We start from the raw sequence: 12,749 nt of genomic DNA on the forward strand, positions 1-12,749 counted from the left end.
CATATAAAGACTGGGACCAGAAAATAATTATTTTCTCTCCATTGACACCCATTCGTATTTTTTGATCTCATAGGTCCCATGAGCCCTACCGGAAGGGGCGTGACTTCGCCACTCTATTAAGGCTTTTTCACAGCCTGCCCTACCATAAGGGTACTTTTCTTCCCTCAGATTAGTATTCATGTTCAAACTTGAATGCACTTAAATTATTTAATCAATGTAGTAATTAAAACTTATGGTAAGGAAATATGTGGGAAAAAAAAAACACACTAACGCACACACAGTAATATCTACATGATGAGAACTAGACTTTTATTTTGAAGTGTCAACGTAGGCTACTTGATGTTTATACTTGTTGCAACCGTAGCAGACAGCAGTAAGAAAGGCAGTTGGTTACTTGGTGAATTTCTGTCTTCCTTTCTCACACTCATGAAAGCAATGGCTGTACGTTTATAATGTAGTACTTTGTATGAATGAAGATGAATATGTAATGAAGATGTCTAGCACTCCAAAAATGTGATGTTCAGTTAACTAGATAGTGAGCTAATGTAAAGTGTGCGCCTACGTTAGATTAGCCTATTGTTACTATGAGCGGGCTCACTTTTGGCAAGCAGTCCCAGTTATTATTTCTAGCTTCATTCAATTCTGTTTATTAGCAACTTGTGCTGTAAGGGAAACTAAGTTTGGTGTTGTTTCTTTTACAGTTTCACTTGTGGAATTCCACAATATAAAAGAGGAAATAAAGGGAGCAAGATGCTCTATCCCGGCTCAAGTGTGCTATACCTGAGTTTGGCTTGCTGTTGAACTGCAATAACCCAGAGAGATACCTCTCCGCACCGTGCAGTGGAAACGAGGGGGAATAAAACGGAAACGAAAAAAAGTTTTCAGTCATGGTGCGAATTTCTGTAGCATTGGCCTATACGATGCAGTTCGACCATGTCCATGGTAGGTAAAACCATACTTCATTAAAGCATGCAATTTTGTTGCAGAACAAAATAAAAAATAAAACGTATAAAGTGCTTGCACGATATTGAAGCCCACGGCGATCGTTAGTTAACTTGTGTTGTGGTGCCTTGTCATTTGTTGTGCCATGGCAACGCGATTGCTATCTGCTATAGTACTCTCATTGGCTGAATCTTTGAGAACGTTTTAGACTCAATCAATGTAAGGTTGCACGGAGATGGAGCTTGGTTCGTTAGTCTATTTTATTTACGTGACCATATTTTTGTTTTTCGTTAAAAAAAAAAGTATCAAAGAATCTGTTCTCTATGTTTTGGGAATCAGTCCTTGTCGTTCATCTTCGGGACTCGTTCATTGTGATCGAATCGTTCGCGACAGACCCATCCCTAGTAGAGGCCTACTCTAGGTTCAGAAGGCCGTTATCATCCATCCTTATGCTCGAAGTATATATATATATATATATATATATATATATGTATATATATTATATATATATACGACAATTCAAAACATTTATATAGAAAAATGCAAAGCGATATATCTCTATATTTATGTTATAAAGACTGAAATAAACCAGTCAACGGAGTGAATAGGTCCAATCAGTCTGACTCGGCCAGGTGAGGATGCCTCAACATAAAACCCACAATATTGTACAGAAACCTATTCCACTGAATCGTCCAGAGAACCTACCTATTAGACTGAATGCATATTGTACTGAGTTTGTTCCCATTCTACTGAAAATGTGCCTATTCAACTGAATACATATTTGACTGAGAATGTACATATTCCACTGAATACATATTGTACTGAGAATATACATATTCCACTGAATACATATCTTTTTTGGGTCGTATCGCTGTTTTTGTTACCTCTCCTGTTTTATCCGGATATCATCTCTGCTGCCTGCCCAGCCAGGAGGCAATACACCAGAAGTGAGTTGCTGCAACGTAACTTTGTGAGACCGGCTGGCGTGCCAGACACCACGCTACAGATTCCGGGTCTCATCCGAAGATATCCAAATAACATCCACGGAGAAACAGGGGAGAAGAGGAAAAGGAAGAGGGGGAGGCGAGGAGGAGTCCGGTGTTTCAGTTCAAGTGGTGACCATGTTAACTGGTGACCCTCAGCCGAATGCTTCGCTTGTTGTCGTGGCTACGCCAGATGTTCGAAATCGGGACCAGACACGTAGCTGTCCTTGCGAATGCCTCTTTGATTTGTTATTCAATAAAATGTCAAAAAGATTCTAATCTCATTCGTTTTTGTAATGTAATTGGAAGAAACTTGTCACGTAGAACCGTTCTAAGCCGAAATAAATGGAAAATGAATGTTTAAAATATGATACATTACAGGATTCGAATTCATACAATTGCGGGGAAAAAATATAACAAACCGCAAATCCATTCCATTGTGCCGTTGACCCACTGGGGAAATATCCGCCGTAGTAGGCCTATATTAAAATTTACAAATTCTTCTTGAAAACACGAAAGGCAGCCAGATCAACTTGTGACCCTACTATCCATGTTGTTAAGACCATGCATTGATCGCGTTTCCAAAAAATAAGACGCCTTTACATCCAGTTAATCAAAACCTAATGTTTCCCCCCACTGCTTGAAACTAGCCAAAAACACTGTTATGCGGTCATTCTATCACTTCGGTCGCCTGATGTGGTGTTGTTGTCCCCTTTCACTGGATGTCTCTGTAAGCAAAGCAGCGACTTCGGAAATGAATGCGTTTACATGCATGACAGCTAGATCGGATTAAGCAATGCAATTGCTTAATCTTAATTGCATTAAGCAACGCAATGTGACGCAAGGCGGTATCACTTTGAGACTTAAAGTTTATTCAGATCAACAAAGCATACATTACGGGATTCGAACTCATAACATTTTGGGGAAAAAATATTTCAAAAGGAGGTTCCATTCCATTGTGCCGATGAGCCGGAGACTTGGTCAGCTGCAGTACTAAAATACAGAACTAGTCTTCTTCCTAAGAGCAGGAGGCAGCCAGATCAACTAGCATGGTCTTAACAACATGGATAGTAGGGTCACAAGTTGATCTGGCTGCCTTTCGTGTTTTCAAGAAGAATGCAATTCCATTCAAGAGGAATGGAATTGCGGTTTGTTATATTTTTTCCCCGCAATGGTATGAATTCGAATCCCGTAATGTATCATATTTTAAACATTAATTTTCCATTTATTTCGGCTTAGAACGGTTCTACGTGACAAGTTTCTTCCAATTACACTACAAAAACGAATGAGATTATCTTTTTGACTTTTATTGAATAACAAATCAAAGAGGCATTCGCAAGGACAGCTACGTGTCTGGTCCCGATTTCGAACCTCTGGCGTAGCCACGACAACAAGCGAAGCATTCGGCTGAGGGTCACCAGTTAACATGGTCACCACTTGAACTGAAACACCGGATGATCAGCGGCTTTGGAGCTCCGCACCGCCTAGATCGAACAGTGAGGTGACGAAGAAAACGCAGGGAGGGGGGGTATGTCTTGATATCAATCAGAGATACTGTACGTCTGTTACAGTGAGAGAGCGCATTTGTACTCCAGATGTGGAACTTTTATAAGTGTCGTTACGCCCCTTTCACCTACCTCGCGAGTTTCCCCAGATCTTCATCACAGTTGTTTACATCCACCCGAGAGCGCACGCCCCCTCCGCTTGTAAAACAGTGTATGACGTAGTACAAAAACTGCAGTCTATCTCCCCTGATGCCCCGGCTTTTGTAATGGGTGACTTTAACCATGTTTCCCTTAAGAAGTCAGTCCCCAACTTCCACCAATATATAACATGTCCCACCAGACGGGATAAGACTCTTGATATGTGCTATGGGTCAGTAAAGGAGGCATATAAATCATTTCCGCTACCTCCTCTGGGCCATGGAGACCACAACTGTGTGTACCTCATGCCCACATACAGAACTGTACTGAAGAGGGAAAAGGTCTATACAAGGGACATTAAAAACTGGACAGAAGAGTCTGTGCAGTGTCAAAAAGCCTGTTTTGACTGTACTGATTGGGACATGTTTATAGAGGCAAGTGGGGGGGACTTAGACGAGTTAGCCGATGTAACATGTTCTTATGCCACATTCTGTAGAGACAATATCATACCATCTAAAAGGATAAAAATGTACTCTAATAACAAGCCATGGGTAACTAAATCCGTCAAATCCAGCATACAGGCTAAGAAACGTGCTTTCAAACATGGGACTGCCTCTGAATTGTATGAAGCCACGAAAGATTTGAAAATTTTAATTCTAAGGGCAAAACAGGACTATAAAACTATTTTGGAAAATAAAATGGCTGCAAATAACCTGGGCTCAGCATGGTCAAGTATGAAAGCCATTGCAGGCACTAGTAACTCAAAGAATATAAGCGCTGTCACTTTAGAGGGTTTTGACACAGACTCTGACCTTGCAAATTATATTAATAATTTCTTTTCCCGTTTTGACACCTATGATTTCAGTGAAGAAAAACAGGAGCTCAGTCATAAATTAGCTGACCAGAACCACTTCACAATTGAAGAGGAAAATATTGAAAAGGTATTCCCTTCCATAAATCCAAACAAAAGACATGGACCTGACAATATATGTGGTAGACTGGTTAAGTTGTGTTCTAGAGAACTTCGAATATTTCATTACATCTTCAATAAATCCCTTCAAAATCAGCATGTCCCAAAATGTTGGAAAGATGGGGTAGCCGTTCCAGTTCCCAAGACAAGCTGCCCAAAAATTCTGAATGATTTTAGGCCTATTGCTCTGACATCTATTGTCATGAAAGCTTTTGAAATATTAGTGAGAAATGAAGTTTTAAAGAAAACAGAGTCTGATATTGACCCATTGCAGTTTGCCTATAGGCCACATAGAGGTGTCGAGGATGCCACAGTCACTCTGATGAACATGCTTTTTAAACATCTGGAAGGAAAAGGAACACATGCTCAGCTTTTATTCATAGATTTCTCTTCTGCTTTTAATACAATTCAACCCCACATTTTAACAGAAAGACTTTTAGAGCAATTTGATATGAGTAAAAATCTTGTTGGATGGGTTTTAGACTTTTTAACCAATAGGACGCAAAGAGTGCGAGTCAATGGAGTACTGTCTGACCAGATCTGCTCCTCCACTGGCTCCCCTCAGGGCTGTGTTTTGTCCCCTCTCCTGTTCATCCTTTACACAAACATGTGCCGCAGCAAAAGAGAAGACAGATTTATTTTAAAGTATGCAGATGATTCTGTCATTGTAAGCCTGCTACAAGGGAATGAAACAGGCCATGGCCCAGTCGCTCAGGATTTTGTAGACTGGTGCGATAGGTCCTTTCTACACATTTCAAAAATGCACATAGATTTCCGGAAACACCCCAGTGCTAAGGAACTCACCAGCATAAAGGGTCAGACTGTTGAGTGTGTGGATAACTATAAATACCTTGGGACCATCATCGACAATAAGCTAAACTTTGAGACAAACTGCGAAGCTGTGTACAAAAAGTGGAATCAGCGTTTATATTGTCTGAGGAAACTCTCATCGTTTCACATTGACAGTAAAATGCTAACCATGTTCTACCGCTGCTTCATTGAATCTGTCATATCCTTTAGCCTGGTGTCTTGGTTTAGTAACCTATCCCTAAAAAATAAGAATTCCCTGAACCAAATCGTGAGGTGGGCTAGTAGGCTGATTGGAGAGCCACAGCTGAACCCAGAATCCCTGCATACAAGGCAGCTACAGAGACTAGCTGGGTCGATCTTAGAAGATGGATCCCACCCACTATATGGTGAATTTCAACTTCTCCCATCAGGCCGTAGGTACAAAATGCCTGCCTGCAAAACAAAGAGATACAGAGGCAGTTTTGTTCCCTCAGCTGTCAAAATGTTAAAAAGTAATTAAGCTACACACCAACTTATCAACCTATGGATTGTATGGCCTTCTTCATCATTTTATTTATTTATTCTGACCTTGTTTTTTGTATCTGCCATGATGGCTTGCATTTAGTATTTATTTATCTTTTGATAGTAATACCCTTTTGTATGCTTTTTATCCATGTTCCTATGTCTGGAGCACTGTTGTCACTTTTATGTCTCTGTCTGTCGATGATGTTAATGTTGTCTGCGTGTGTGTGTGTAAGCAGCCAATTCTTTCTTTCTACCTGCAACCAAATCTACCCTCGGGTACAAATAAAGTTACCTTACCTTACCTTACCTTACCTTGTACTGAGTATGTACCTATTTCACTGAATACATATTGTACTGAGAATATATCTATTCCATTAATTATATATTGTACTGAGAATATACCTATTCCACTGAATACATATGTAGCTTTTCCACAGAAGATGTCCCCATTCTACTTTCAATTTTTATTTTTATTTAAATCTCAAAGTTTAAAAACATTGTTTTGTGTTGTCAAATATGATTAAAAATAATAAAGGAAAATACTTGGTTAAGACATTGAACATTATTGTGTAGTCTTATCAGTTATAAAGGGTAATATTGTTTATAGTACACAGTGTTAGTAGCTTAATGTATTGGTCCTTGATAAATAACAGTGAAAAGTACAATATCAATAGTTTTCTAAGATTTCACATAGTAGAGAGTGTAATTCAGGAAACAACATTATTTGTTGTGGTTGTTTGATTATTTTATTATTAAACAAAGGTCCTAGTCTGTTTGATTGACAGGTGAGATGTTCAGGGGAGCAGAGTTTGTACCTTCTTCATGTAAACATGGAGAGAGGAATGGATACACAGGCTCAGTAAAGGAGCAGCCAGTACCAGAGTAGATATGAACCCTGGCTTCCACATCATAGAAGGAGACCAGACCCTCATCATAATCAACAAACACCCCCACCTTCTGGAGCTCACCTCTCATAGGGACATAGACATAAAGCTTATCATTAAATGCCAACCCATCCTTGCTGAATTTAATGGTCCAGAAACCTGTCTCAGGGGTCGCACGTATAGCGCCTTTTCTGTTGATGGATTCTCTGGCAACACCAACATGCCATTGAGTCTTGTCTTTTACCTTGACCTCAAAGTAAAACCTCCCTGAGGAGAAGCTCTGCCTCGTGAGAACACATACACACTGTGTAAATCTCTTAGGGTTGTCTGGGAGTTCCTTCCATACATCTCCATCATGTACTTGTTTCCCATCCTTAGACAGGATGAGACTGGGACCAGCTGTATCAGGATCCTATGTGTGTACGAACCAGCCATCCCCCTGAAAATATCTATTCCACAAAGAATGTACCATTTCCATTTTTTGCCATTTTATTGAAATCAGAAAAGTGTTAAAAGATAAATGCATCATCATTCATGATTCCAAAATATAAACTAATAGCAATGTAAATAGTATTATCATAAACAACCGTATCCCCCAGACATGTTATAACTGCAACCATTTACAATATTATAGCAATAACTCGGAAAAAAGAACAGGGGAAACACACATTTATAAAAAAATAGTGGAATCTAATCATTTAAAATGGGCTACATTTTAGAATAGTGAGAGTTATTTTTTAATGAATTTCTCCTTGTTAAATGACAGCAGAACCACGTCAATTCAGACCTCTCAGATCTCACATAGTAGAGATTATCATTCAGGTGGTTGTTTGATTATTTTATTATCAAACAAAGGTCCTAGTCTGTTTGACTGACAGGTGAGATGATCAGGGGGGCAGAGTTGTCACCTTTAAAAGCATAGTTGCATGGATTAAGAATTGGATAGAGAGGCTCACTAAAGGTGCAGCCAGTAGCAGAGTAGAGATGAACCCTGGCTTCCACATCATAGAAGGAGACCAGACCCTCATCATAATCAACAAACACCCCCACCTTCTGGAGCTCGGCTCTCAGAGGGAGACGGACATCAGGGTTATCTCTGAACACCAACCCATCCTTATCGTAATAAAGAGTCCAGTAACCATTCTCAAGGGTCACTACTATTCCACCTCCTCTGTCGATTGACTCTCTGGCCACTCCTAAACACCATGCAGTCTTGTCTTTAACCTGGACCACAAAGTAAAATCTCCCTGAGGAGAGGCTCTGTCTTGTGAGAACATAAAACTTACTTGTAAATCTTTTAGGGTTGTCTGGGAGTTTCTTCTCTACACCTCCATCATGTACTTGTTTCCCATCCTCAGACAGGATGAGCTTGGGATGAGCAGTATCAGGATCCAGAGTCACATCTACTTCATACTGCTGGACACTCTTCAGTTCAGCATCATGCAGCTTCTTCATCTCCATGATCAGTGTCTCCTCCAGCTGGCCCAGGGATCTCCTCAAGGTCCCTACGAATGACGGAGGACGGACCTCCACAATCGTCCACTCCCTGGTGGGAGGAGGATTCTTCAGGGATCTGAAGGCCAGGAGGAAGTGGAGGTGGTCTTTAGTGTGTGAGAGCTGCTTCACCTCTGAGCTTCTGTTGGTCAGATCTTCTATTTCCTGCTCCAGCTCTTTGATGAGGTCTTCAGCTTGTTTCTCTGTGGATTTCAGTCTCTCTTTAACCATTTGGTTGAGATCATCCTGGCACTTTTCAATGCAGCGCATCAGAGCAGTGATGACCTGCAAACCATCAGCTATCTCTCTGTCTGCATCTTTCTTGCTCATTTCTACAGTGTCTTTGATCTCCTTAATCTTTAGTTTTCTCTCCCAGATCATCTGCTGAAATTCAGCCTCAATCTTCCCCAGCTGGGCCGTCTTCATGTCATATTCCTCCTTTAGAGGTACAACAGGATGGGACTTGTGGTCTGTCTCTGTGCAATACCAACACACACACACCTGTTCAGTCTGGCAGAAGAGCTCCAGAAGTCGGTCGTGTTTCATACACATCCTGTCTTCCAGACGGTCCATAGGCTCGACCAGCCGATGTTTCTGCAGGCGAGCGACTCTCTGATGTGGCTCCAGGTGGGTTTGGCAGTAAGAGGTAAAACACACTAGGCAGGACTTCACAGCCTTCAGCTGGGTCCCGGTACAGACATCACAGGGAACTTCTGCTGGTTCAACACAAGGCTGCTCTTTTACTCGTACGGACGTTCCAAACCGATCAACCATCTCAGAAAAGAGGATATTGACCCGTAAATCAGGTCTTGTGTTGAAAAGCTCGTTACAAACGGGACATTTGTACTTGACTTGTTCATCCCAGTACTTTGTAATACAGGTTCTGCAGAAGTTGTGTCCACATGGAGTGGAAACTGGACTGCTGAACACATCCAGGCAGATAGAACATGAAAAGTTCTCTTCAGACCAGGGAGCGTTTATACAGGCCATACCTAGACACAGACGACAGGGTTTTTGTATTGAGCAATCCCATTATTTTTGTTATTCCATATTGGCAAAAGTGGTTTTAACTTATCTCAAAGTTGTAATGCTTTACTCACCTTGTTGTTGTTGCTGTCTGTCAGACTATGTAATGCGTGTTATATTTATCCTAGAAGAGAGAACTGCTTACACGTCGGGATGCTTTAGGTTTCGTTTCCTCAAAATGACGCCATCTCCCCTCCTCCCCTAACACCTGACTCCGCCCCCACGGCACGTGAGTGCACTGCATTCATTCACCGTGTCGGCCTCTCCTATGTGTGTTCTCTTCTTTCTGGAGTTAAAGAGAGCCGGTGCAGAACGAGAGGCATTGTGGTGATTTAGTGGTTATAAGCAACTGTAACTGGGATCATCGGTGTAGATCTATTCGGGTTTCCGGGGCTTCCCTGAATTCTTTAAATCCAACCCGATAAAATCCGATTTTCGACAGAAACAGACGACGAGCTGTTTTTTAGCGCTACGCTGCTGTAGGAGCTCTCCTCGATGTGCACGCGCACAGTGCACCGTACTAGAGCAGCAGAGCTGAGAGCAGCAGACTGCGACACAGTCTGGTCAATGGGGGATTTCATTTTGCTTTTGGAACGTTTGCCCCCTTTGAAGTACTAGTGCACCCCCTGCTGGTAAAAGTAGTTCTGACACACACACACACACACACACACACACACACACACACACACACACACACACACACACACACACACACACACACACACACACACACACACACACATTATAAAGGCAATGAATAAAGAAAAAGTGTAATAAAAAATATTAGTTGTGTTCCCGCTGCTCATGGGCTAGAGTTGGAACAACCACCTTGGAGTGTGTGTGTGTGTGTGTGTGTGTGTGTGTGTGTGTGTGTGTGTGTGTGTGTGTGTGTGTGTGTGTGTGTGTGTGGTGTAGGAGGAGGAAGGTGGAGAGGGTGGAGGACCGCTGAGGTCGGGGGTGTAGTTGACCCCGGCCGAGCACATGTTGTTGGGCTTCTTGGAGAGCACCATGGGGGCAAGCTTCTGAGGAGGAGGTGGAGGGGGAGGAGGAGGAGGAGGAGGAGGGGGAGGAGGAGGAGGAGGGGGGGAGGAGGAGGAATGTTGGGGAGGGGGAGGAGGTAGAGGAGGGGGAGGGGGAAGAGGTGAGGATGAGAGAGGGAGGGGGAGGAGGAGGAGGTGGAAGGGGGGGAGAAAGGGTGGAGTTGGAGGAGGAAGGAGGGGTGAAGGAAAAAGAAAGGATGGGTAGGGGGAGTGAGGAGGTGGTGAGGGAGGGAGGAGGAGGGAAAGAGGAGGAGGAGGAGGAGATAAGAGAGAGGAAGAAATAATACCTAAACCCTAGAATAACGACGGCCATCCACAGATATGCTAATGAATACGTAATCACATGTCAGTGTGAACCTTCTTTTTCTCGTGTCTAACTGAATCAACAAATTCCTTTTTCGACCAAAGCGTCTGCTTAATGACTCAGCAGCCGGTCTCCATGGTGACGGATGATGAAGTATTGGCCCCTTTGGGTGCTGGGCCTGCGATGCGTCCCTGCCGCCCCGGGCCCAGCTCCGATTGGACGCTGGTCGACAGCGGCGAGCTCGATGAGCGCGGGGAAGACGAAGGCCGGCGCGGCACGCGCTGATGAACCAGCCCATGGCCCAAGGTAGCAGACGCCACCTTGGACGCCACCTTGGGCAGCGAGTTCCTGGCGCCGATGCTCAGCGTTGTCACGGTGATCACCGTGGGGACGCCCAAACAAACAATCAAACAAACAAATAAATATAATCAACACAGAATGAAGAGGGGTTAGAGTTTGATTCTGTCTCTTTCTGTCCAGTTACCTCAGTGTGGGGCCCCGTCTAAAGCAAGGGCCCCACTACACGATGCTTTCAACCTGAAGCGATCACAAAACCATTGAGCAGTGCACATTAACCAGTGACGTGCACCGCTCTGCCAGTCTGCAGACTCACATGACAACCGTAGTCTTTTGGGAGCACAAATCTAGAGACGGAGGACAGACGGACGCAGTGTGCTGCTCGCCCTGCACTAGAGAGAGTGTTCTCCCACAATGTTTCAACCTCCTTTAGTGTCGTTTCATGTTTGTGTGTTGTGTGTGTGTGTGTGTGTGTGTGTGTGTGTGTGTGTGTGTGTGTGTGTGTGTGTGTGTGTGTGTGTGTGTGTGCGCGCGCGCGCGCGTGTGTGTGTGTGTGTGTGTGTGTGTGTGTGTAAAAAATAAATGAGCTGCAGTTCTGGGGCAGAGACAACTGGCTATTCAGAGTACGTTGAATAATTCCAGTGTAGTGACCCTAGTGGACCACACTAGCTGCCACGTTGAAGAACTCTAGTCTCAGTGAATCATCACTTCTACCTCTAATCAGCCATCAGAGCATTAATCCATGCTCCTTAGATGACAGGTCAGGGTTCCACACTCACTCTTCTATCACGGTCTATGGACCCACTGAAGACACCTGGGCCACCCCCGGACCACCCTATAAAGCTCTAGTTCCCCCGCTGCAAGCCCCCCGAGCGTTACGTTGTTTTGATCGCCGTATATGTTTGAATGAAGTTACGTTTATTGTGGTGAGAAGTACCTGGAAGAAAACAGCATTTAGTGCGATGAGTAAAGTCGTCTCTATTCGCTGTCCTTTGAGGGTACAACTCAACCATGGATCAGTGGTGCAAAGTAATTGTGCGCCGTCTTAAAATAGGCTAAGTTAGAGCTAAAGCTCTTCAAATATTTGCCCAAATAAATCGTAATATTGCTTCAGTAATTTGTAAACACGTGTAATGTGTATGCAAGACGTTAATTAACACAATCCTGGATGAACTAGAAAGGAGAGCAGAGAGAGGAGGAAGAGGAGAGAGAGGAAGGAGAGAGGAGATACTAAGAGGAGAGGACGAAGAGGAGAGATGACGAGACAAAGTCACGGTACTCACACACATGGGGGAAATCTTTACATGTTGTCACTGTGACCTTTGTGTTATTGTGTTTCAAATGTTGGGTTGTTGTATCATGGTAGACATTAAGTCATTGATTGGCTCAACAGCTTGTGGCAACCCGTCTCTGGCACAGCGGCCCTGGAGGCCAAGGGGGCAGGTTGTGGAGGCGGTGTACCACAGATTTCCGATAGATGGCACCAGTAAGAACATCGGTGCCAATCATTGAGATGCGGAGCACCTGAGGAGCAGGTGGGAAGCATGCTTTAAAAAGCATGCTTCCACACTCATTCAGGGCTCTCCTGGTTCGCGTGTGCGGAGAGACCAGTGGGTGATGTGCTTTCACCCGGAGGAAAAAGACTTGATTCCTTCAAAGCTGGGTTTTGTTTGCTCAGTTTGATAGATGATTTAATAAAAGTGCCATTTTGGCTTGAAGTAAGCTTCAGTTCGTGTGCTGATTGGAAGGAGGCGGCTCATTCACCAAGCCGGGTTGCCACATATGGTGGAGAATGCAGGCAACTCGACCGAGCTACGGACCATCTTTTAAGTAAACGCCGACTTCCAATGGA

At 43.5% G+C, this 12,749-nt stretch overlaps 2 protein-coding genes across 2 annotated transcripts in view; one reads left to right on the forward strand and one right to left on the reverse strand.

Moving 5' to 3' along the window:
- LOC132455191 (NACHT, LRR and PYD domains-containing protein 3-like) overlaps positions 1-12,749 on the forward strand; it is a 381,632-nt gene that overhangs the window by 300,884 nt on the left and 67,999 nt on the right. The window lies entirely within an intron of this gene.
- On the reverse strand, positions 7,027-9,466 carry LOC132455225 (E3 ubiquitin-protein ligase TRIM39-like). Its single transcript, XM_060049053.1, has 2 exons — positions 9,331-9,466; positions 7,027-9,222 (listed from the first exon to the last, which is right to left on the reverse strand). Exon 2 carries the CDS (start codon positions 9,218-9,220, stop codon positions 7,595-7,597), a length of 1,626 nt encoding a protein of 541 aa, XP_059905036.1. The 5' UTR covers positions 9,221-9,222; positions 9,331-9,466; the 3' UTR covers positions 7,027-7,594.

The sequence above is a fragment of the Gadus macrocephalus genome, chromosome 4 (genome assembly GCF_031168955.1).
Source record: "Gadus macrocephalus chromosome 4, ASM3116895v1".
NCBI classification, from domain to species: Eukaryota; Metazoa; Chordata; class Actinopteri; order Gadiformes; family Gadidae; genus Gadus; species Gadus macrocephalus.

What these genes read in the sequence shown, in the direction of transcription:
- LOC132455225 (XM_060049053.1), bottom strand. Translation starts at nt 9,220, where the DNA reads ATGGCCTGTATAAACGCTCCCTGGTCTGAAGAGAACTTTTCATGTTCT.